This window comes from Leucopleurus acutus (assembly GCF_964270905.1).
Source record: "Leucopleurus acutus genome assembly, chromosome: 2".
NCBI classification, from domain to species: domain Eukaryota; kingdom Metazoa; phylum Chordata; class Mammalia; order Artiodactyla; family Delphinidae; genus Leucopleurus; species Leucopleurus acutus.
Window position 1 is genome coordinate 63,534,044 of NC_139143.1, and position 24,511 is coordinate 63,558,554.

The 24,511-nt window shown below is 41.8% G+C and overlaps 1 protein-coding gene across 1 annotated transcript; it reads left to right on the forward strand.

Annotated features, from left to right (window-relative positions):
* Positions 1–13,405: 13,405 nt before the first annotated feature.
* On the forward strand, positions 13,406–23,512 carry SERPINC1 (serpin family C member 1). The gene is made up of 7 exons (XM_082833261.1): positions 13,406–13,545; positions 15,589–15,958; positions 16,263–16,478; positions 17,168–17,305; positions 19,028–19,418; positions 20,488–20,552; positions 23,256–23,512. The coding sequence occupies exons 1-7, from the start codon at positions 13,505–13,507 to the stop codon at positions 23,430–23,432; spliced, it is 1,398 nt and encodes a 465-aa protein (XP_082689387.1). The 5' UTR covers positions 13,406–13,504; the 3' UTR covers positions 23,433–23,512.
* Positions 23,513–24,511: the final 999 nt, after the last annotated feature.

The following is a 24,511-nucleotide window of genomic DNA, read 5'->3' on the forward strand; positions in this document are numbered from 1 at the left end:
CTTTAAAGGAGAGCCAAAGACTTGTGCTTTACTCTGTTTTGGTTTGGGAGGAAATAGTAGCCATTTTGATTGTGAAACCTCTTAGTAGTTGTGAGTTGATTATACTGTGTAGGGAGATGTATCTAAAGTTAACTGTTAAAGTTAGCTGGCCTTATAAAATGTAAAAGTAATGAAAATTCTTCAGTTTTTCTAAACCATGAATGTCATCTTTTACAGTATTGTGTGTAAGCAGTTCCTCCTCCCTTTTGTTGAGATTATCTTGTCATGATAGCATGTTGTATTTTTGTTATTTTACTTGTGCCTAAAGGACAATCTCCTATCACTATGGTCAAGTAACTATAGTCAGTACATGTTAGATTATATTCAGATTCAGAGAAAAATAGATTCTTTTCACTAAAGAGTACTCGGTTGTTATTGCTTATGTACAAATGGTTATAGATGGAGATCTAACCATCTTTTTCTACTTTTTTTTTTTTTGCTCATTTTAAAGAATTGAGTAAAGGTTTCATGTATAAAATCTATCTGTAAAAAGCACTTGTAATGTCTTATATATCATTAAAAGGAAAGGCTCAGTTACTTTTTAGGGGAAATTAATAACCTGTCTGGAAATTAATTGCAGTGTTTACTTAGATTTTTACCCTGAAAGAGTCCAATTGTGTTTATTTTTTATTGCCGATACATGGTTATAATGTTTGCAAGGTGATCTCTTCCCTGAAAAGTCTGCCTATCCTTTTAGATAAAAATTAGAGTTACTAAACTAAGCAGATTTTACGTTCAACGTTAGGGATTGAACAGGCAAGCAGTCTACTACTGTCATCATTTTACCTGACTGCCCATTTTGCTGGCCCACATTCATACCTTTCTACCTTGGACAGCTATGATTTTTATATTTATTTGTTGTTTCAGCTCAGCTTTATGAAATTTTCCTGCTGAAATTACTTATTGGGAATTACAGGTGGATTGCAGTTAATATTTTTTAAAATTCTTATTTCAACTTTCCTGAGCCACTTAGAAAAAGAAAGTTGTTTTTGTCGAAAGATACTGTTAATTGTAGTAAATGCCAGCTTACCGTTTGGTTCTTAAGATTTTATTTCTTTGACTGCTAAAGGTGTTTTCACTCGCATTAGATTGTAACGCTAGCTATAATGTTAATGAAGAATAGGAAACTGCCACCACCAAGAAGTAACACCTTTTAATAATAAATATGTTCCCAGTGGGTAGATTCTCAATACTGCACTGAACAAAGTGGGTAAAGAGCCCTTTGAAATCCTATTGTGATAAAGGGACTAACCTCACCACTGGAATCCTTGTTTTCAGAGCTTCTGAATTTTCAGCCAAACACTGAACTTCCCCTAAACTTTATTCCTGAGCAGAACATCCCTAGAGTAATAACCATTATTTTCAAAAGAAAATAAGGCACAGTAACCCAAGAGAGAGAACTTAAGCCTCACAACAAATTGTGTCCAAAAATATGTATTTAGAAAAATAAAATCCTGTGGAGTTTGTTATCCTAATGTATGTTGTATACTAGATAAGGTGACTTATTTTCTTGTATTGAGGTCTCATTATTTCTAGTTGGGTTTTTTTGTGTGTGTTGTTTTGTTTTTAATTTAAACTCTAAGTAGACAGAGCTCACAGGTCTTTGGCATCCATTCTAGGTTGTGCACTCAGAGTCATCTTATAACTGGAAACTGTCAGGTGGGCCCCTACCCCAACTCCAGATGGTGTATGAAAGGGTCAAGAAAAGAATGGAAACAAACTATTGGGTGGATAATTGGTAGCCTTTTTTTTTTAACCTGATTTTTAAAATCACCATTTATTAGTGTAATCTCTCTCCACTGATAGGCTGCCATTCTCACAATAATATCTGAACCACCCTGTAAAATACTCCTCTGATTTCAAAGCATTTAAGCTTTTGCTTATCATGTTTACATCCTCTGTTCAACTACGACACTGTTCTGAGAGCTACTTTTTCCAGGTGTATTGTTGCCTAAATTTCCTTTATTCCCCCTTTCATCCTTTCTCTTCTTCCCACCTTCTGGGAATGAAAGGAACTTGGGGGAGAAAAGTTTTTCTTTTTTTCTTCTTTTTTTTTTTTGTTTTATTCGTTGATCCATAGGCTTCATTATCTTACTTGATGATGAATCTGTGAGTTTTTAGAACAACAGAAATGGAAAAAGTGAATCAAGAAAATGAACAAAACCTTTCACCCACTTAAAACATTTTCCAGTTGTGAGATTCCTCTTCTTGTGTGTGGTCTCTTCCCCTTGTTACCCTTCTTACCCTTTTTCCCTGACTATGGTCAATTTGGCTCATACCAGTCTCCCGGAGACATTCTGCAGTCATTATCACCTTTTTGGGTGGATTTTATTTTGTTTTATTTTGTTTCTGTGTTTTTAAGTAACTTTTTAACATTGATGCATATTTGCTTGGGATAGAGCTTGTGTAATTTACCAATCGTATTGATTGTATGTGATTGTGCCCTGCAGAGGTATATTTAACAAGTCAAAAATAATCTAGGATAATAAAGGAGCCCATGAGATTTGAGTCAGGTTATAAATGACTTCATGAAATCATTTACAGTTTGAATAGTGAGAATTTATATCTCCTGTTCTTAAACTAGTGCTAGACAAAATACCATTTTTTTTAAGTTTTCTTGCATTCCTATTTTTCTCCCCTTGCCTTTTAGCTCCCTTGTTCTTTCTTGCCTGCCTCCTGTTCAGAAATAAAAATATTGAGCCTTAAAGAGACAGCTCATTTCTAAGTTGCTGAAGTTTGTGAAATTTTACTTTTTCCAAGTGTTTCCAACTTTTCTTTAAAAAGTGAAGACATAATGAGTTGGAATTTCACAAGCTGTGAAATTAGCACTTGGCAAACTGTGAAATCTTATTTGAAGACTTTATCTCCTGGAAGTTCTTTTGGAATAGGAAAAAAGAACCCTGTTTTTGAAATAGACCATTTCCCTCTCTTTTTAAAAATCTGTTTATATTTTGAATTTTTAAACAGACTTCAAAAAAGTAAAGTGGAAGAAAAATAGTAGTAGGAAGATGTTTAGGACAGCAAAATGCTGGGTCTGAATAAGTACATACTCTCCTTGTTGCAGAGTTTTGAGAGGATGAGGGCCATCTTTTTAATTTGTATTATCTGTGTGCATGGTGTCTATATCAAAGATGCCACATTTTGTTAAAATGCTATTCCTTTCTTTATTCTCTTGGAAACTGACTCAGCCTCATGTTGCTCCAAATTAGTGTTTAAGGCTCCCACAAGTTGCAGATAAAAGGACAAGTAGAAGGAGGTGATTCGCCTTTTGGTTTGTAAATATATGCAAGTGTCTACAAGGTCTTTATCTGCTTTCTGTCAGCATTTATATTAAATGATAAATTGATGAGGAGAAACGCGTAGTCTTTTTTTGTAAATGAGCCTGCCTCTTATTCTAACCTTGGGATTGTTTTCTTACACCTTTTTTATGGAGTTTGTTCATTTTTAGGTGAAAAAAAGAGAAGTAGGTAATATATACAAACACACATACTTGTAGTGTCAACTTCATAGATATCACAGGAATTAGTCCAACACCACAGTTCAGAATACTTCATTTGTTATACAGTGATTGCACATTAGGAGTAAAGGTAATGGTTCTGAAATCCTAGAGTCAGTGTTCAGTGAGACTCCATGGTTAACATTCAAAGTTCTAGTTTTTATGCCTTCTCTTAAAATCAGAACCTTTTTATGCTTAAGCAACATGGCCTTGCTCTGAATACCTTCCTGATGCAAATTTTTTTGTCTTTCCGTTCTTACTCACTTTTCCTAATTGTCCTGAAATCCCCACCAATTAGTCATTCCTGGCATTTAGAGGATTTTCTCTTAGAGACCACTGTAAAATATACCCTATTCAAGAACTCAATGGCATGAAGAAGAAAAAAGGGCAGAAGAGGGGAATATTCTAGATTAAAAGGAACTTTAGAGATACAAAAATCACATGCAACGTGTGGACTTTGGATCCTAATTCCAACAAACCAAACATTCTTTTATATAATATAGTTAGGGGAATTTGACTTAAGTATTGAGTATTAGATAAAACCAAGGAATGACACTTTTGTTCAGTGTGATAATAGCAACATTGTTATATAATAAAATGTCCATATTTTTAAAAGACAATAACTGACAGTGGCTAGAGTTTCCTTTAAAATAACTGAATATTTTTAAAAGAAAAATAATATACATTACCAGTGAACAAACATCACTCCTTGTACCATCAGTTAGCAATTAGTTGTCCATTAGTACCGTATCTGACCTCAAGAGAAGGGGCCACAGTAAGAAAAAGTTCAGAGGGTATGAAGGATGGTAACTATTCCAACCATTCTTGAATGTCATAAAAGCTAGAATGGGAATTCCAAAACCACACTTGCTGTCTTTACCACTTACCTAGGCCTACCCTGCTTACAAGCAACAGGGTACTTTGTGATCCCTTACACTGAGACTCATTGATTAATATGAGTTTGAGGGCTTCCTTGGTGGTGCAGTGGTTAAGAATCCAACTGCCAATGCAGGGGACACAGGTTCGAGCCCTGGTCTGGGAAGATACCACCTGCCACAGAGCAACTAACCCCGTGTGCCACAACTACTGAGCCTGCGCTCTAGAGCCCGCAAGCCACAACTACTGAAGCCCCCACACCACAACTACTGAAGCTCGTGCGCCTAGAGCCTGTGCTCCACAACAAAAGAAGCCACCGCAATGAGAAGCCCGCGCACTGCAACGAAGAGTAGCACCTGCTCACCACAGCTAGAGAAAGCCCGTGTGCAGCAACAAAGACCCAATGCGGCCAAAAATAAATAAATTTAGTTTTTAAAAAACATGAGTTTGATTTTTTTGTGTATATTAGCATCTCAATCCCAGTAATCAGCTAATCTGCAATGATCAATTTGTAAATCACTCTGCTTTCCAACATTGTGGCTCATTTAGTTAATGGCTGCCACCCTTATTTGGAACACCTAGCACATCAAAAGTAAACTTTCAACTACTCACTGAACACTTAGTACAGTATTTACTAAAGTAATTTACTGAGTACTCCCTATATGACAGAACACTGTAGGGGACAAAGAGGAAAATACTCTCTACCCTTAAGGATCTCAGACTCCACTTACGAACTTGACATGTATACAGTTTAAGGATACATAACATAAATCATCTACAAAGCACTAGACAGAATTACCAAAGGATTATGCAGCCACAGCTGTCCTCAAAAGAGAAGAACAAGGAGCTGTGAGGCTATACACAAGGAAGATTTAGCCTTGCTTGGCTAGCCAGCAAAGGCTTTCTTGAGGAAGTGGCATTGAAGGTAAGAAACAGCTTGGGGGGACTGCGCAGGGGCGGGGCAGGAGACTCCTAGTCAGAAAAAAAACGATGGGTGAACTCTGCGAAAGAAGAAAGACTTATGGAAACGAAGAAGGTCATTGAAGTTAGAGTAGAGAGAGTGAGATAGTGGCTTTGGATGCAGAGCCAGATCACAAAGTTGCGTTTTATTCTTAAAAGGAGTCCAAGGAAGGGTTGTAAGCAGGGGAATTAAAGGGATCAGGTTTGTGCCTCTTCATTCACGTTCGTTCATTGAGAAGCTTCTGTGTCGGTGCTTCTCAAACCTAACATGAATGCAGTTCACCTGGGGCTCTTGTTAAAGTGCAGTTACTGTTTCAGTGGGTCTGGAGTGGGGCCTGAGATGATCTAACAGGCTCCCAGGTGATACCAGTGCTGTTTGTCAGAAGACCACACTTTCGAATAGTAGGGTTCTTTCTACGTGATAGACAATTTTAGAAGCAGAAGGATCCAGTTTTCTGCCTATCAGACTTAAACCTTTTAGTGAAATGAGTGAGATTGTAAGGCATAATTAGCACTGCTTGGAGACCACTTAAAGGCAAGTGTCTAAGGCTGGGAGAAACAAGGTAATTCAGGGAAGTTTTTGCATTTGAGGAGGGCCAGGTCTTGAAAAGCTTTATGTACCCTTCTGAGTTGTGATTTTATCCTTTAGCAATTAAAAACCAGTATAGATGTTAAGCCCGAGAGTGATGTGATGATTGTGATTTGAAGTGGAATAGGGCCTAAGGCTGAGAGCTCAGTTATGAATCTGTTGCAGTAGACTTACAAGAAATGATGAGGGCTTGCACCAGGACAATGGGAATGAAGAGGAGGGGAGGAATTTCTTGAGAACAGCACGAGCATAACTGGCATTTCTAAACACCCAAGTGGGCGCCATCAAACGGATGCCACCAAAATCAGGTGCTTCCCGTAATTCCCTTGACCAAGCGCAAGACCTGATCCCATATTATCAAGTTAAAGGAAAAAATTACCTTTGCAGTGTCAAAGCCCTTAAAAAATACAGTTTTATGGAAAACCTACAGTAACCTTAGTTTATCATCACCTTGCTATCTTCCCAAGTCCGAAAGTGTTCAGGTTATTATGAACTAAAACATGCTAATTTTCTTCAGTCCCTATGCTTAACCATTATCATCTAACTGGGCATTTTGTTATCGTGACAGCAAGCCAGGCAGCCTGATGAAATCCTGGCCTTAGGGCATGACGCAGGCTGCCTTTCCAGAGTGGGCTGGCCCGTTTCTCTCTGAGCATCTCCAGGGTTTTTGTCTCTAGCAGCATTCCCTGGTTAGCTGAACCTCTGTAGCCATACCAAGATGTGATTCCTGAAACTTGTTTCTGTTCAAAGTTAGAACAGCCTGTGCCCAAGCAGTATCTGTTGGTTTACAGCACTGGCCATTTGGGAAGGGCCTGAAACCAACGATGTCCTGATGGGATAAAAGCTGCCAAACTACCTTCATTTCTAGCCCCTCATTTCCTCCTCAACCCTCAAATGGACTTGGTCAAATTTGCTAGAGCAGCCCTGGGCAGAGGTAGGTAAGAGACACCAGTCACACAATTGACCTGTACTTATCAAAACACACACCCTTGGCCTTAGCTTTACTGTGAGTTTCTTCCCGTTGCTTCTTGGTCTGTCCAACCAACCCCTATCTCTCCAGGGAACTTTCTCCCACTACCTCTACCTCTGCCTCTGCTGTCTTCCCAATTTCTCTCTTACCACCTACAACTTCCTGAACTAACGTAGAAGCAATGAGCTTTGACTCCATGCAACTCTCTCTTGCTCAACCTCCCAAGAATACCCTTGTCTGGTGTTTCTGTTCATACATGGTGTCAATTCCTCTGTATAAGTAAGCATTTTTACTTTACTTGATAATCTTAACTTTCCACTTGGGAGGAATTTAAAGTTATTTTCCTGTTAATAAGTCAGCAGAACTACTCTGAACCTGGGTTTCTTCAAACACAAATATTTATTGAGTACCTGGTACATTCAAGACCCAGTGGCATGTGCACTGGACATGTTCAATAAATATTTGTTGTTTTGATTTGGTTTCCATTTGGTTTCCCTGAAACCAAAACTGAACTTTCTAACAGTTGTGAGAATTTGGACAAATTCCAATGAGATGCTTTGAGAATCTCACCTGAAAGCTGCCAAATGATAATGCAGAATTTACTTCGATAAACTTTATTTCACCTTAATTAAAATGTCATAACCACCAAGTAAACTAGAAACCTAAGAGAGCTGAAGACAACTCTTGTTTTTTGTGCTAGATGTTTTGCTGAATTTCTGTGGAAGAGTTAAGCTTTGAGTTACTCAGTAACCACAGCAGGGGCTCAGCTCTACTGTTTGTTCTCTGCCAAGGTCTTACTCTTGGATCCAAAGAAAAGAACAGAACAGCCCAGGAAGTGAGGCAGTGGTGGGGATCAGCTCCATTACCTGCTCACAGGAGTTACTACTGAGACCAGAGGCAAGGCTAGGGAAAGAGGAATTTTTTATTTTATTACTGATGTTGAAGGAAGTATTAAAAAGAAAAGAGAGGGTGATTGAATGCTACATTCTTTCCTCTCCATGGCTCCTCAAATCTACCCCTAACACAGCAAAGCACAGAGGCCTCTCAGATCCTTCTAACCTTGTTTTTGCTCAGAATAGCGAGAAGTAATGCTAATTTTTATCTGATAAAAGTTCTTAAGTTTACCTCCAGTTCCAGAAATGGTTAGAAGTTTCCATGAAGAATTTGATTTAAAAATATACAATTATTACAACACTTTACAGAATACCAGTGACAGTGGAGGGGAGGGGAGAGAGAGAGACCCAGATTAGTTTGCCCAGTGTACAAGCTGTTTTTTCCTTTCCTCATCAAATCAGTCTTAAGATGAACCAAAAGGAAAGGGATTTGGGGTCATCAAAACCTAGACAATGAAAGCCAAGGGGAGCTGTGTGCAAGAGAACCAAAGACTGGGCTGGTATTAAAGACTCCAAAAGACCAATTGAAAGTCTCATTTGGAATGTGCGTCAGAGACAAATGCTTTCTAATTAAATATGGGCAACCAAAGGAAAAGGTGGCAGTCCCTGAGTTTGCTTCTGGGTCCTGGATTTTGAAGGACACCTGGGCAGACTTGATAGAGACTACCCAGAGGAGACGAACCAGATGGTGGCATATCATAAACACTACCCCAAGAAAAACAGTTGGACACTGTAAGTTTTAACCTGGGAAGGCAGGGACATTTTCTTGATAGCTATCCAGACAAGGCTTTGAATCTCACCTTTGCCAGCTTTGTGATTTGGGGCAAGTTCCTAACCCTTGTAAATAGCAGTTGTTTCGTCTGTAGACTGGGCATATTATTATCTTCCTGGTAGAGCTGACAAGAATTATATAAGCTAATGCCTGCAAAGCACTTAGCATAGATCCTGGAATGTAGTAACTGGAACCTATCATTTTCATATTCAAAGATTTAAAGATTTTGGACTTCCCTGGCGGTCCAGTGGTTAAGACTCTGCACTTCCACTGCAGGGGCCACAGGTTTGATCCCTGGTCAGGGATCGCGTGCTGCGAGGTGCGACCAAAAAAAACAAAACAAAAAAAGATTTAAAGATTTTGACCTAAGCTAATGTGAAGTAATGGTTAAATTCTAGACAATGAAATATTATACAGTCATTAGAAATAATTTTGCCAGTCAGGGCGCACCTCAACACCTCTGTTCCATCAGTTCCACCTGAACTGGGCTTCTCTCAGTCTCCTTTCCTTCTTTGTCACCAGCCAGGGGCTCAGGCTGTTTCTAGTTCCTCTTTGGTGCTGCCACCACCTTTGTGTCATGCCCTGGTGCTCCTCTCTCCCCAAGCCTCTGTGGGACACAACCCTGATGCCCTTGTTGCTCACAAAGTCCAGACCTTCTTGACTAGGTGATAATAATATTGACATATTGAAAAACAGAAAAATAAGAAGGTTCATATTGACAAATCTCACTTCCACCCCTGTCTGTCTGCACCTGCTCCATCATCCCCACTTTGTGATACAAAAGTTAGCATACTATAAACACTGCTCTGCAGCTCGCTTTTTTCTACTTAGTGAGCCTAGAGATCCTTCCATATCAGTACAAAGAGAACAGCCTCATTCTTTTTGACAGTGGCATAGTTTTCCATTGTGGGGATGTACCTTGGTTTAACTAGTCTGCTATAGATGGAAGTTGTTTCTAGTCTTTTGCCATTGCAAATCAAGTTACAATTGGTAACTTAATTTATACCTATGCAGATATGTCTGTAGGATACACTTTCTGAAGTGGGATTTCCAGCTCAAAGGGTAAACTCATTTGTAATGCTGGTATTGCCAGATTTCCTTCAAAGGGTTATAGCATTCTGCACTCCCATCAGCAATGAGTGAAAGGGCATTTTCCTCACACCCTAGCAAGAGAGTGTGTTGTCTAACTTAGTTGATGTCTTTGAATTCTAATGGTTTCTGTGGTAATCCTTTTTAGGGAATCAGGTGGGAACTAGGAAAAGAACAGTGCTTAAAAAGTCTGCAAAGAACCACCGAGGAATGCTAAAATTAGCAGGTGAAAGTCTGATGAAAAACGATGTATCTTATATTCTCAAAGTATCTTCTTTCAGGATACTTGTTTAATAAAAAGGGAAATATCGTAATTTTACAGCAGAGAAAGAAACTCGGCAGTCCTGATCTTACCAAGTGATCAAAATTAACATCACTAGTAATGGGGCAAATTGATATCATGTGCCTCCTGATACGATGCACTAAGAAGGGTACAATATTATTTCTTTAGTATTCCTACCAAAAAAAGTATAACTTGAATCTAATCCTGAGGAAACCTCAGATGTACTCAAATTGAGAGACGTTCTTCAAAAATAACTGGCCCAGGGACTTCCCTGGTGGTGCAGTGGTTAAGAATCCGCCTGCCAATGTGGGGGACACAGGTTCGAGCCCTGGTCCAGGAAGATCCCACATGCCGTGGAGCAACTAAGCCCGTGCACCACAACTACTGAGCCTGCGCTCTAGAGCCCAGAGCCACAACTACTGAGTCTGCGTGCCACAACTACTGAAGCCCGCGCGCCTAGAGCCAGCGCTCTGTAACAAAGAGAAGCCACCGCGATGAGAAGCCCGCACACCACATTGAAGAGTAGCCCGCGCTCGCCGCAACTAGAGAAAGCCTGCACGCAGCAACGAAGACCCAACGGAGCCATAAATTATTTAATAAATTTATTTTAAAAATAAAAATAACTGGCCCGTACTCTTAAAAAGTTCCACAGTCATGAAAGACAAAAGAGAGCAACTCTTCCAAACTAGAGGAGACCAAAGAGACATGACAATTAAATGCAATGTGACCCTGGACCAGGAAATGGGGGGTGGGGGGGAGTGGACTTTTGGGGGCTATGAAATGTTTCCCAGTGTGTGATCCAGGGATCCAAGGAGGTCCACAAAACCTTACAGTGTATTCATGAAGGCAAAACTATTTTATATAAACTATTTAAATAATTAGATGTAATTTAGCAAGACTATAAAGAGATCCTGAGACCAAAAATTTTGAGAACAACTGCTATAAAGAACATTAGTGGGACACTTGGCAAATTTAGAATAAGATTTATGGATTTGAAAATGGTACTATATTACTGTCAATTTCCTATCTTTGATCTTATACTGTGGTCATATAAGGGAATATCCTGGTTTTTAGGAACCTCAGTATTCATAAGGGTAAAAGGGCATTATATCTGCAAATTATTCTCAAACAGTACAGAAAAATAATAGGGAGAGGGGGTCAGAGAGAGAAACAGAGAGAGGGAGAGGGAGAGAGAAAGAAGAATACCAAAAGCAAAGCAAAAAGCAAATGTGGTAAAATGTTAACAATGTGAGCATTTGGGGAATCTGGGTAAAGAGTACACAAGAATATTTTGTACTATTTTTGCAACTTTTTTATTACTTTAAAATTATTTTAAAATAAAAAGACTTTGTGTCTTAGTCTTGCAAATTAAGAAATTTTTACATTATCACCTCCTGATCTTTCCCTCTCCTGACCCCAGTTCCATGGACACCCACCTGTCTGCCCTTCCCCTTCCCCTATACACACTTTAGTCAGATGGCCAGTAGCATTGATTGGGATGTTTATCTTCATGTCTGGGGTCTGCTGTGAAGCACGGTGCTCCTTGAGGACAAAGTCATCTTTATAACCCCGGGCCCAGCACCAACCATGCCCGGTGTGTATTGGCATTTATTAAACATTTGTTAATTAAATGACCATATGACTCAATGAATGGATGAAGAAATTAAACACAACCCCTGATGTATAGTTCTTCACTACCTGGCCAGGTGGTATCTGCACCCTTATCTCTTTTCCCACAGATGTTCACCAGACCCCCTTTACCCCTTGGGCAGGGTCCCCTCACCTGCCTTCCTCCAAGGACCTTCTTTACAAGGCACAAGTCTCACAACTCCTACAAGCTGGAACAATAGGTCTGAACAGCATAGTCCCACCTCAGGATCTTTGTATCTCCTGTTTCTTCTGTGCGAAAAGCTCTTCCCAAAGATATTTGACTCCCTCCCTCATTTTACTCTGGTCCCTTAGTGTCAGTTTATTAGGGAGGCCTTTCCCACCTCCTTTCTACAACAGTAGCCTCCTTACCTCCTCCCATCACTTTCTATCCCCTTGCCCTGTTGTATTTTTCTCTGTAACCCTTATTAACACTTGACTGACATGTTATAGATCTATTTTTTATATACTGATTCCTTTATGTGATCACTGCATGTCTTCCTGTCTGGAGCTCCCAGCCCCTAGAACAGTGCCTGCTGACTCAGGTAGTGCTCCTGTGTTTGCTGAACACAAGTGGTTGAATAGGAGACTTTCCACTTGTCTTTAATCTGGAGTGACAAGGAGCCTCCAACCATTCTGGGGTTTTTAAGGACAGTTCCTTGTAATTTCATACTGTACACGGGCCCTCGAGATGTCCAGGGTCTAAATCAGTCAAGAACTTAGACGCAGCTTCAGTCTAGGTAGAGATTTCCTGTCTGATGAATAAAGAACTCTTTAGAATGCCTGTGACTGTACCAACTTCAAGAAGTCTTCAGTCACACAGAAGGTGGCATACTTGTATCCTGTGAATACAGTTGGAGCAATCCTTATGATACTGTTTTTGGCTATTTAGGAAGAGGGAAATAAACATAAACCTGCCCTTTATCTCCATTAGTTTGACTCCATTTCCCCAATAACTAAAATAAGTAAAAATAACAATATGAATAAATAAAAATAATTCGTTCTGTCTGCTTCTTAGAAGTATGTCAGTAGTTGCATGTATGTTTTTCACCTGCCCCACCCTGTCTCGTGATCCCCCAAGAGAATTTTTCCAAGTATTTCCCACCCAGCTCATCCACCCTAGAAATGTCCTTGGCAGCACCCTGAGGCCCCTGCTCCTGTGCCCCCTCCCACCACTTCAAGGCTGAATGGGGAATGAGTCCACTGTACACACAGGTGTAACCATTGTGTGTCCTTGACTGGGTCACTGACACATCAGCTCTTAGAGGCCTGAAAGTAGCACCTGTTTCAGAATATTTCTCTTCTCTCCCCTATGATTAGATAACGTGGGCTCTTTTTCTCTCTCTTTCCCTAAAAACCTGTGAGAAAGGTTTTTGCACTGAGAAAGGATATTGCACTGAGAGGTAGAAGACTACCTCTCATTCTGGACAGTCAACTTGGCTAGTTATATACTATTTTATTTATGTAGAAAATAGACTATCTTCTACCTCCTGGTTTAGTTAACCAGGAAAAAAGAAAAAAAATTCCTGCAAAGTTCTCATCAGCTAGGTATTTTCTAAGTGTGAATTTGTGAACATGTTCTCCTTTTCCTTTTCTATAAAGATGAAAAAGAAAGTGAGGGAGTATGGGTAGGAAAGGTGGACCTTCTTTCTCTGGACCTGACTGAACTTTAAAACTTCTCTACTAATTAACCAGCACTGGGCTCTACACTTTGCTTAACCCTGGGAGCAGGTCATCAGCCTTTGACCTCAGGCCTCCCCTCCTCACCAGCTCCATCCCCCATCCTAGCCTCTGGAACCTCATCCAGATTTAGAGGAAAGAACCAGTTCAGAGGGATTGCCTCAAACCACACTATCTCCACTCGCCCAGACCTGTGGAAGATTAGCAACCATGCTTTCCAATGGGATAGGAACTGTAGCTGCTGGAAAAAGGTAAGAGGGGTGAGCTTTCCCTTTGCATGCCCTCACTGGGTTTTCTGACCTCTGAGGGACTCACCAGGATGACCTCGACACCTTCGAGAAGACCAGGCCCTCTCCGTGGTAGTTTTAATCAGACTTGTTTGGAAGACGTCATTCCAAGTGCCCTCCCTCCCACTCCCTTCTAGGGGTAAGGCCTTACCCTAAGCCACACCTTGGATTCTTAACCCAAGAAACAGGGGATGTCTTCCCTTGTACAGAGATGCTGCATCAGTGTCAGCCCTCACAGCAGTCCAGGAGATGCTCCAAGGGGAATTGCTGGGCCTTCCATACATCTGAAAAGAGGACAAATTTAATCTATGAGGACCTCCTAACTCCCTTTTTGCTCCTCCTTCCACTCAATTCCCCCCTGCCCCACCCCCATCACATCCCCCATCCCCCCACCCAAGGTCTCAGTGACCTTTGACAAAGGACTGCAGCCCTCAACATCACACACATTCCCTTCTTGATCTGGTTTTTTACAGGAAGCTAGAAGTGAGGCTGTGGCTTGACCACCTTGGTTTTTCTTTGTGCTTAACAGAACTCCTAGGGCCCCCTCAGCCTCCACTTGTATTTCCAAATGTAGCTGAGGGACAAAATGGGAAACAGAGGCAAGTAAGCTGAGGAGAAGAATGGCAAGATTCTCTCTGCTTCCTCACCCTGCCTTCCATGGCTCCCTCAGTGCCTCTGCTCTCCCATTCTGTGCCTCTGTTCTTAAAAGGACTGCAGGGTTCACTTCAGATCATGCAAGAAGCCAAGTACCCCTCAGCTGCCCCCAGCTTCCAGCCAGCCCCACGCTTGCCCAGCAGACCACTTTGGTGAGTCCTTTCTTCACTGCGTGCATAACCTGCTTTTCTGCTGGGGGAAGATTGAGAAGACTCAGTACCCTCATGCAGACTCCCCTCTCTAGACCTAAGGGCCCCAAGTCAGCCACAGGAAGTTCCTGGCCCCTCATGTCTTATCTACAAAAACATTACAAGAGAGTTTATCTCTTGGTTTACTTAATTGGGTGTCCCAATTCTCCTAATTTGCCAATTTCATGATCTCATTTTTTAAAAAGTGAAATTAGTTTTATTTACTTTAGCGAGTACACGTTGGAAGTTACTAAAACTTCTAGGAATCAGAAAATGCTGAGGGCCTGAACTAAGGCAGCGGAAACAGAATGCATAGAATCTAGGGTGTGACTAATAAGAAGGGGAAGAGGGAGAAATCCAGGGTGTCTCTCAGGTAACTGTGGGTCCCATTTGCTGAGTTGAAGGACACAGAAGGAGAAACGTGTGTGGGTGAGAGTTATGAGTTCAGTTTGTTCGTATTTCACTAAGGAATCTGCAGGACATCCAGGTGGAATTGTCCAGCAAACAACTGGTCTGGAACTCAGTGGAAGGATTAGGCTGGAGCTAGAGACTTCCGGTGTTTTCAGCACATTGATTGTGGCTAAAGTAAATAAAACTAATTTCACTTTTTAAAAAATGAGATCATGAAATTGACAAATTAGGAGAATTCATTCCTTCTTAACCCTCTCATGGTGCTGAAATCCATCTGCTGAATCAATCAAAATCCTCCCAATCCTTTAACATCCAGGTTAAAAATCCATCTATTTCTGAGTCCTTCCCTAATCAGCTTCTGTTAATGTCTCCTCCAACTGACCTAAGTTTTCATTGGGCACTAAAGTTCTCTGCCATTTTTCTTGTGTGCATGTCCCATCTCACCAATTGGAAACTTTGCATTCTTTATATCTTCCAGCATGAGGCCTTGGGCACACAATACTTCTAATAACCTCAGTTGCTTCAATAGTTGATTCTAATTTCAACATGACTATGGCCAGGCAAGTGAAACTATCCACTTGTAAGGAGTCCAGGACTGGACTTGTCCCGGGCCCTTGTACTTTTCAAAGATTTTGGCCCTCCTGGCCACAGCAGGTGGGATGGTAATCTATGCTTTACTGGGGCAAATCTGTGGTGGGCAGTGGGACAGGTGATTTCTCAGCCTAGCTTAACTCGGCTTTCTGTCCCCCTATAGGAGTGTGTGTCTTCTCTCCTTGCTGCTTATTGGCCTCTGGAGCTGTGTGACCTGTCATTGGAGCCCTGGGGAGGACATCTGCACAGCCAAGCCTCGGGACATTCCCATGAATCCCATGTGCATTTACCGTGCCCCAGAGAAGAAAGCAACCGAGGGCGAGGGCTCGGAGCAGAAGATCCCCGGGGCCACCAACCGGCGGGTTTGGGAACTGTCCAAGGCCAATTCCCACTTTGCCGCCACCTTCTATCAGCATCTGGCAGACAAGAAGAATGACAAGGACAACATTTTCCTGTCACCCCTGAGTATCTCCACAGCTTTTGCTATGACCAAGCTGGGTGCCTGTGACAACACCCTCAAGCAGCTGATGGAGGTACAACCCAAAGCCCTTCTGCCTAACCTCCTTGCTGGAACACCCAGGAGAACATCTATGTGTTGGTCTAGAGACCTTTAGAGACTTTGGGTGGTATCCCAGTCTCTTTGTGTTTCTTTTTCTCTTTCTTCTTTTATCCATTTATTCATCTAGAAAGCATGAGCTGAGCATTTATGCTGTGCCAGGCACTGTGTTTGAAGGGACTCACAACTATTGGTCAGGGGCTGAGTGGCACTGTGCTCACCACCCATGTTAGCCAGGCTGCTTTACCAGACCCACCGCTATTTTCTTTTGGCTTCTACAGGTTTTTAAGTTTGATACCATCTCTGAGAAGACATCTGATCAGATCCACTTTTTCTTTGCCAAACTGAACTGCCGACTCTATCGAAAAGCCAATAAATCCTCTGAGTTGGTATCAGCCAACCGTCTTTTTGGAGACAAATCCCTTACCTTCAATGAGACCTACCAGGACATCAGTGAGATGGTATATGGAGCCAAGCTCCAGCCCCTGGACTTCAAGGTGAGTTGCAGATGTCATCCCTGACCTCAGAGTTCTTCTTCTCCACTCAGAAATTAAAGAGATAGAGAAGCAGGATCCAAATTAACACTGCTGTGGTAGTTGAAGGCAGGTGGAGGTGTTATAATACTATAAGTCAGAGCCCCTGGGATATGTATTCTTGCTTGAAACCTGAGAAATCAATGTAATCTCTGGATTGTAGAGGCTGCTCTGAAAAAGTTATATAAAAGTCCTGCAACAAAGAAATCTACTGACTTTATTCAATCAGTATTTCTCAAACTTTTTGGACCACATGAGCATCTCTCCTGCCCACCCCCCAACTCCTGTGTCACTCATTAGCTTCCCATAGAATATATCTCATGAATACTCATAAGAGTTCAAATTTCCAGAGTCAGAGAAGATAATATTTTGTTTTCTTTTCTCAGACTATATTTCTCCTCTTCTGTTTCTTTATTTCTTCCTCTTTTCCTTTCCTTTCTTTCTCTTTCTTCTGTTACCATTTATTAACGATATGGAAGATTCACGACACTACACTAGATATGTGAGGTTTCCCCAATCTGGGTTAGAGAGATGGCTTAACCAAATGGTGGGAAAGAGCAGAGGGATGATGGACGAAATAAAGTGCTTCACAGGGAAATGGAGAAGCCAATTGAATAGCACAGTTGCGTAGGTTTGTTTCCTGTTCTCCTCAGGGAAATGCAGAGCAGTCCAGAGTGACCATCAACCAATGGATATCCAATAAGACTGATGGGCGTATCACTGATGTCATTCCCCCAGAAGCCATCAATGAGTTCACTGTCTTGGTGCTGGTCAACACCATTTACTTCAAGGTACTCAGAATGTCCCTGGAGAGACCTCAGGGATGACTTGTTTTCCCTCCAGCTTACCTTCTTTCATACCATTGGGCATGTGTCAGTAGATCTTTTTGAGAAATGGTACATGCATGGTCTGGGTAAAATACAAATTTGCTGAGTCTAGAGTCATGTCTAGGGCTGTGGCTACTGGGCTGAGGTCCAAAGGGGGCCTGGTAGTGTCTCTGGGCCCAAGGCAAAGTGTACACACTCACAGACCCAGCACACTCAGCAGCAAGGTGTGCCTGGTAATAAATTCTCATATATATGTGACAATTTCTCCTGTCCCTAATTAACTCCATTTTGAAATCTGGAACAAAATGACAGAGTCTATAGACAATCCTCAGTGATGAGATTTTCTCCAATATCTAGAGCAGCTTCTGCAGTGACTCAAAATTCCTCTTGCCTGAAGCTTCTGAACCTCCTGATGCCAGACTAACCTCAAACTTTGCAGAAGTCTTGTTACATGATCATGCAGACGGCTTTGTCTTTCTCAGAGAGTCAAGAGTTCTAAAGACTGTTCCAACTTTATTACATTTAGGAAGGATGAGGGAGAAGGTCCTGGGAATAAACAGACCACTGATACTCAGGAGGGCCTCCAGCTTAACGCAGGTTGAATTGTGCCCTTCCCGGGTCATGCTCCAGATACACTCTTCTCCCCGACTGGGCCCAGGGGGTTAGCCAGTCACTGCTGTTGGCAATTACTCTGTTGCTTAGGGGGTCCCTCACCCTAAGAATGGAGTAGGTTGCATTTCTACAATGTGTACTGCCCTTTACAATTTATGGAACACTTTGCCTTTTATTAGTCCTCCTGACCTTCATAACATCACAAATGTGAACTTGGGCTGCTCAGACAGATTACTTAATGTAAATTCTGACTCTTCCATTTCTGACTGCAAACTTGAGTAAGTTACTTGAGACTCTTCTATGCCCCAACTTCTGCATGGTAATAATGATACATCTACCTTACACGGTTACTGAAGGGATTAAGTTAATGCACATAAAATGCTTGGAGCAGTGCCTGGCACACAGCAAGCATCCTACAAATATTAGTGATAACCAGCTCCTAATCTTACAGATGAAGAGCCACCACTCAAAGAGTTAAATGACTTGTCCCAAAATCAAAGAGCCAGAAGAGGACAGGGAATGATAATTACAACTCAGAAATGCCAAAGGAGTGTCTTGTATCCCCTCCTTCTTTGAACAGAAAGTTGGCCAGGCCTCACTCTCTGCCCAGCAGGACTCCCAGATGACCCCCCTGGGGTTATTACCTCTGTCTGGCTTTATTCATCAGGAACAGAGCCCAGCATTTTGGAGGATGTCCTTTGAGAAAGAGGCTGGTGGGAGGCAGAAAGCAAAAGGCAGTTAGATTTAAACTCCAGAAGAGACTTGCAAAGAGGCCAGTAGGTTGTTCTTGTTTTTATTTTTCTTGTTATAAAAGCAAATAGTCACTGCTGAAAACCTAGGAAAATCTAGGAAATACAGAAAAGTTCACAGAAAAAAAATGACTCATGATTCTATCACTCTGACACAGTCAGTGTTAAGACGTTTGCATGCATATCCCTCTAGCCTTTGTTCTTAACAATTACACTTACATATTAATATAATAAAATATTGTGACTACTTCCCATGTCAATATTCTCCTACGGATGTTTTTGGTCTTCTTGCTCTGTGATTCTCCTACCTGGCGTCTTCTTCCAGGGCCTGTGGAAGTCAAAGTTCAGCCCTGAGAACACAAGGAAGGAACTTTTCTACAAGGCCAATGGGGAGTCGTGTTCGGTATTCATGATGTACCAGGAAGGCAAGTTCCGCTATCGGCGCGTGGCAGAGGGCACCCAGGTGCTTGAGTTGCCCTTCAAGGGTGATGACATCACCATGGTGCTCATCCTGCCCAAGCTTGAGAAGAGCCTGACCAAGGTGGAACAGGAACTCACCCCAGAGGTGCTGCAGGAGTGGCTAGATGAGCTGACAGAGACACTGCTGGTGGTCCACATGCCCCGCTTCCGCATTGAGGACAGCTTCAGCGTGAAAGAGCGGCTGCAAGACATGGGCCTTGAGGACCTCTTCAGCCCTGAGAAGTCCAAGCTCCCAGGTGAGTGCAGGAAGGACTTTCCTCCTCTCTCTGTCCCCAAAGAAGTCTGACCAAAGGTGGAAGAGATGGGAAAAGAGTAGAAAAGGGCGAATCAGGACACCTGGATTCTAATCCCGGTTCTACTGCTAACTCAGGGAAATCCCTTCCCTCTCAAGGTGTCAGTTTTCTCTTCTGTAAAATGGGACGTTGGCTCTTGGATCTCCACAGGCCCATATGGCACTGGAACCTTTTGAGTCTGTAACTGATAGAAGAGATGGGACCAGGTAGAAAAGAACTTGAAAAGCATCAGAAAATTCAGAGCAAGGAGACAGATATGATTAAGAGCCAGGGACATCCGGGTCCCACAAAATAGGCATAGCTGACATGTAATAGCCCTTCTTCACCTGATATTCCAAAGGGCTCATGTGATTTCTAAGGTCACATGGACAGATACAGTCACCCCCTTCCCAGTTTTGATACTTTGATAACGGTGTTAAGTTGGTTTGGTTCTTCCAACCCACCATCCTTTAAAAAATATGCATTAAAACTCTCTTTTTTTTTTTTTTGGCCGCACTGTGTGGCTTGTGGGACCTTAGTTCCCGACCAGGGATTGAACCCTTGGCAGTGAGAGCGCGGAGTCCTAACCACTGGACTGCCAGGGAATTCCCTAAAATATCTCTTTTTTAAAAAGGAGTTTACAATGTTAGTTAATTGGATTTACCTTTAATGGTCTGTCTTTAAATTAAGTCTGAAAACCACTCCCAAAGTGTTGCCACACTGGAAGGGAAGACATTCCTACCAGATGGAGTGAGTTTTTCTTTAAGAACAGAGTCCTCACCCCCCCACCCCAACCCCCCCATGAGCTGAAGCAGGAGATTAAATTCACGGGAGCCAGGCTGAATAAACCCAAAGTACTTTATTATTTTTAACATGTATTTATTTTTCAGGGTATCATTAAGTGAGGGTCCAGGATTTCTTTCTCTTTTTCAAAAAAGCCCCAAAGGACCTCTTAATTTAAACTAAATTCCTTTCTGTGTGTTGAAGCCAACCTTCTCCCATTTCACAGAGCTTTCTCTGGTCTTCCTTCTAGGTATTGTTGCAGAAGGCCCGAGGGACCTCTATGTCTCAGATGCATTCCACAAGGCATTTCTTGAGGTGAGTACACCCCTCTTCGCTCTCTATTCTTCTGCTGCTTTTTTTATTCAATACATCAATATCTCATGTGATTAGTAACTTTGGAGTTGTTCCTCCACTGGCTCTTACAGTGTAGACAGCAGATGTGTGAACACTAGGAGACAGCTGTGGAAAAAGGCATGATTGCAGTGTCCCTCAAACCCCAAATCTGTAGTGCCCTCCTCCACGAGGACTGCTACAATATAGCCCTGACTTGAAGCCCTCATGGTCTAATTGTTCCACCCTCCATCCTCTACCTCTCCTGGGAACATAGACATTAAGGGGAAGGTGACACAGGAAAAGCAGCCAGCAAAGGCATTCAGAGGAGGAGAACCAGGAGAGGATGAGCTAATGGAAACCCAGGAAGGAGTGTTAAGACAATGGAAAGCATTTAGTAAGAAGATTTTTTGAAAAGTGACCGAGGTGACTTTTCCCTGAGGAATTTGGACAGAGCAGTAGGGGCACATGCCTAGTTGTAATGGCTGAAGAGCAAATGGAAAGTAAGGAAGGGGAGCTGGTGAGTGTAGATTGTGTCCTAGAGTGTGTTCCAGAAAACCAGAGCTCTAGACTATACTGCAGGTAACAGAAAGTTAGATGGTCAAATAAATGTACATCCTTTTCTTGGGAAATTAACAAGAATTAATGCACATTGGAGTGCCGACGTCTGAGCAGTTCCATAGTGAAGAAAATGGTTCAGTATTGCTTCACCTAGTGTTGCCCCAACTAAGATGCCCATGGAAACCTTTACTAGAGTAAGAGTTGTATAAAGCCTTTAGAACTTCTGGTTCTCAAACACTGAGCTATATAGATCAATGGCATTAGCTTTCTGGGGAGCTTGACTCAGGATGGGGTCTGAGAATCTGTATATTTACAAAGTTCCTCAAGGAATTTTGATGCACAACCAGGTTTGGGAACCATTTATACAGGTTATTCTTTGGGAGAACCAGGCTATGAGGGAAATGTGATGGGGCAATGTTAGAGAAGGTCACAGGATTGAGGAAATTGCAAAGAAAGAAGATTGTGGTCAGAGAGGAAGGTTTCAGGGCATCGTGCTAGTAAATATAGTTGCAGAGTCCAAGCTCAGTGGGAAATATGTAGTTAGGAGGAAAGTGGAGGGATCAAGGGGCAGGAGGAGGTCAGAGTAATTGTAATGGGAGTGAGGAAGTGTGATAGCTTAAAAAACCCGAAGGTTATATAGTCTGAGAGAAGGATAATGTAATTATAATCTCAAAAGTCCAGATGTTCTGAGAGATGGCAAGTTCAGGGTGTAGCCATGGACTGGTTTCCTTAAGTGAAGGTAATGCTCATTGGGTTTGATGAGATGAAAGACATGGGAGGTTAGAGTATTGAATGGGTCTCCTACCACGATATTTTAATTGTCTAGGTCACATGATATCAGGAGTTAGGATAGACAGAAAGGCTACGGGCTAGGCAACAAAATCCTAAATGTGGGAATATAATCCATAGGACAATAGATGTTAGTGACCTGTAGGACAACAGCAAGAGTAGAGGGATATATCTTAAAGACACTGAGGTCAGAACAGGGGATTTTACATGAGTACTGGATTCATGGTTTTGGAAGTAAAAACAACACCGATACCATACGGATTATGGAAGAAAGAGCACTTAGAAAGGCTGCAAGGGAAGATGAGTCCTCAGGGTTTTAACTGTGATTGAGAATCTTCTTCCAAGGACCCCAAATAGAAGTGGTCAGCTCAGACCTCCTTGAGGGCCTTGAGTAACTATTAAGAAGAAGCGGAAGTTTACATTCATTTTGTCTACTTGAGCCAACTAAACAATGATGCAAGGCTCCTCCATGGCTCTTGGGAACCCAATATACACACCCCAACTGATTGTAGATCTCCTGAGAAGCCATTAAATAAACCAGAATCTGATTCGAATAAAAGGATCCTGGTCTTACAAAAGCTCCAGTCTGCTCATAAATTTAGTACTAGAATGATCATGAAATAGATAGTATGGCCAGAAGGGAGGTGGTAAGGAAGGAGGGAGGGAGAGAACAGCATCAACCAGCTCCTCAAGACTCAGGAATCTGAAGTGCTTTCATTAGAGGCAGGGACAGAGTTTTAGTGACATTCTGGGTCCCCAAACAAAGTTTTCTAAAGATATCTCCCTCCAGACCTGTGCAGTTCTACTTATCAGCAAGTTCAAATACCATCACTTCAGTCTGTTACTCCAAGAAGTACTCATCTCATCCCGCCAGAGGACCCTCCTCTTTTCATAGGCCCTAGTTCCTGAGTGGCTGCTTACAGTAGTTGTATCTGGGATCTTGATGCTCCAGGAGTGAAACTACCTCAACTATAGTGCTCTAATCTGGAGTCAAAATGTCTTTTAGTATCTAGTACAATACCATATACAATGGTGCCAGCCAGAAATGTGACAACCTCGTATACATCCAGATTTCTGGTTTAGAGATTATCTGAATGGACCCTGGCACTTATTATTCAGCACAAGGCTTGGATGAATACAAGTGCTTACATCAATATTCAGTGGATGAAAGAAAGACTAAAAGTAGGGTTCCAGAGGGAACCCAACGTGACCCAAGTGTACTTTCACATGGAAAGCAAATGGCATTTTGAGGAATTGCTGTGTCGATGGATGATTCACCTGCCTGTAATGAGCTGCAGAGTAGCTAATGTAGCAGTTTGTTTCCTATTTGACCTGCAGGTAAACGAGGAAGGCAGTGAAGCAGCAGCAAGTACCGTCATTGGCATTGCTGGCCGTTCGCTGAACCCCAGCAGAGTGACCTTCAAGGCCAACAGGCCCTTCCTGGTTCTTATCAGGGAAGTTGCTCTGAACACTATTATCTTCATGGGCAGAGTAGCCAACCCTTGTGTTAACTAAAATGTTATCCTTTATAGTTCTTCCTATTTTGGTTTGTGAATAGAAGTAAAAATAAATACAACTACTCCCATATCTCACAATTACGAATGGACTTTGCCACCTGAAATGAAGACAAGGAAAGGAGAAATGGATAGAGATGCTGTTGGGCATTTGGTAAAATGAGGCTTTCAATTGTTCTCTACCAGCGAACACATCTGGGTCAAGAAAGTGAAGAAGGGAGATATGTCACTGCTTCATCTTGAAAGATGGTAGGCATCCTGAGAGGGCAGGGGGAGCTTGAAATCTAGGTAATCCCCTCATACTAAAAAAATCCAAAAATTTAAAACATTAATCTCTATACAGAAAAGACAGAGATTCAAATCTGAATATTAAATCATTTAATTCTCAAACCACTCACATGCATAATGTTCTTTTACACAGTGTTAAAATAAAGAGGAAAATGTATTTTTATACAAACAGAATTTCAAGTATACATTAATAGACTTTTCAAATTACTAACCAAGTTGCTAAGATTTCATTCACATTGTTCTTAAAGCTGTTCAACGAGAAAGCTTTTGCTAAACTGCTTTAAATATGTTTATATAAACCCATATATTTTCACCTTCTCTGAATCTCCCTCCCCCAACCCCAGTCTCTGCCCACCCTCCTGCCCTCCCCCCTCCCCCGACACAACAGGGCTCCTGGGGCTCTAGGAGGCATGCAACCCCACCAAGAACTATTGGCTTGTCATCAGGGGAAGGACAGAATCTACAGGAGGAGAGACTGAGAACGCCTGTCAAATTAAGGGAGAGAACAAATCTGATACTTAGAAACGACACAAATCAGGATATTTGGTAGCCTGTGATTCACTTGCCTTTTATTAAAAAAAAAAGTCTCAGCCTCCCACGAAACCACCCACAAGTTTCTGATAATTTGGTAGCTGAGAAAATAATTTAACATTGGGTATTTTCCCCAGTGAAACTTCCAAAATCAAGGTAGGCATTTTGAACTTTTTCATTTGGTTGTTTCTTTTTCCCTTTGGCTGGAGGTCGGGGGCAGCTTAAAAATGGTTGATTTCTGTGTTTACATTACGGAATTTA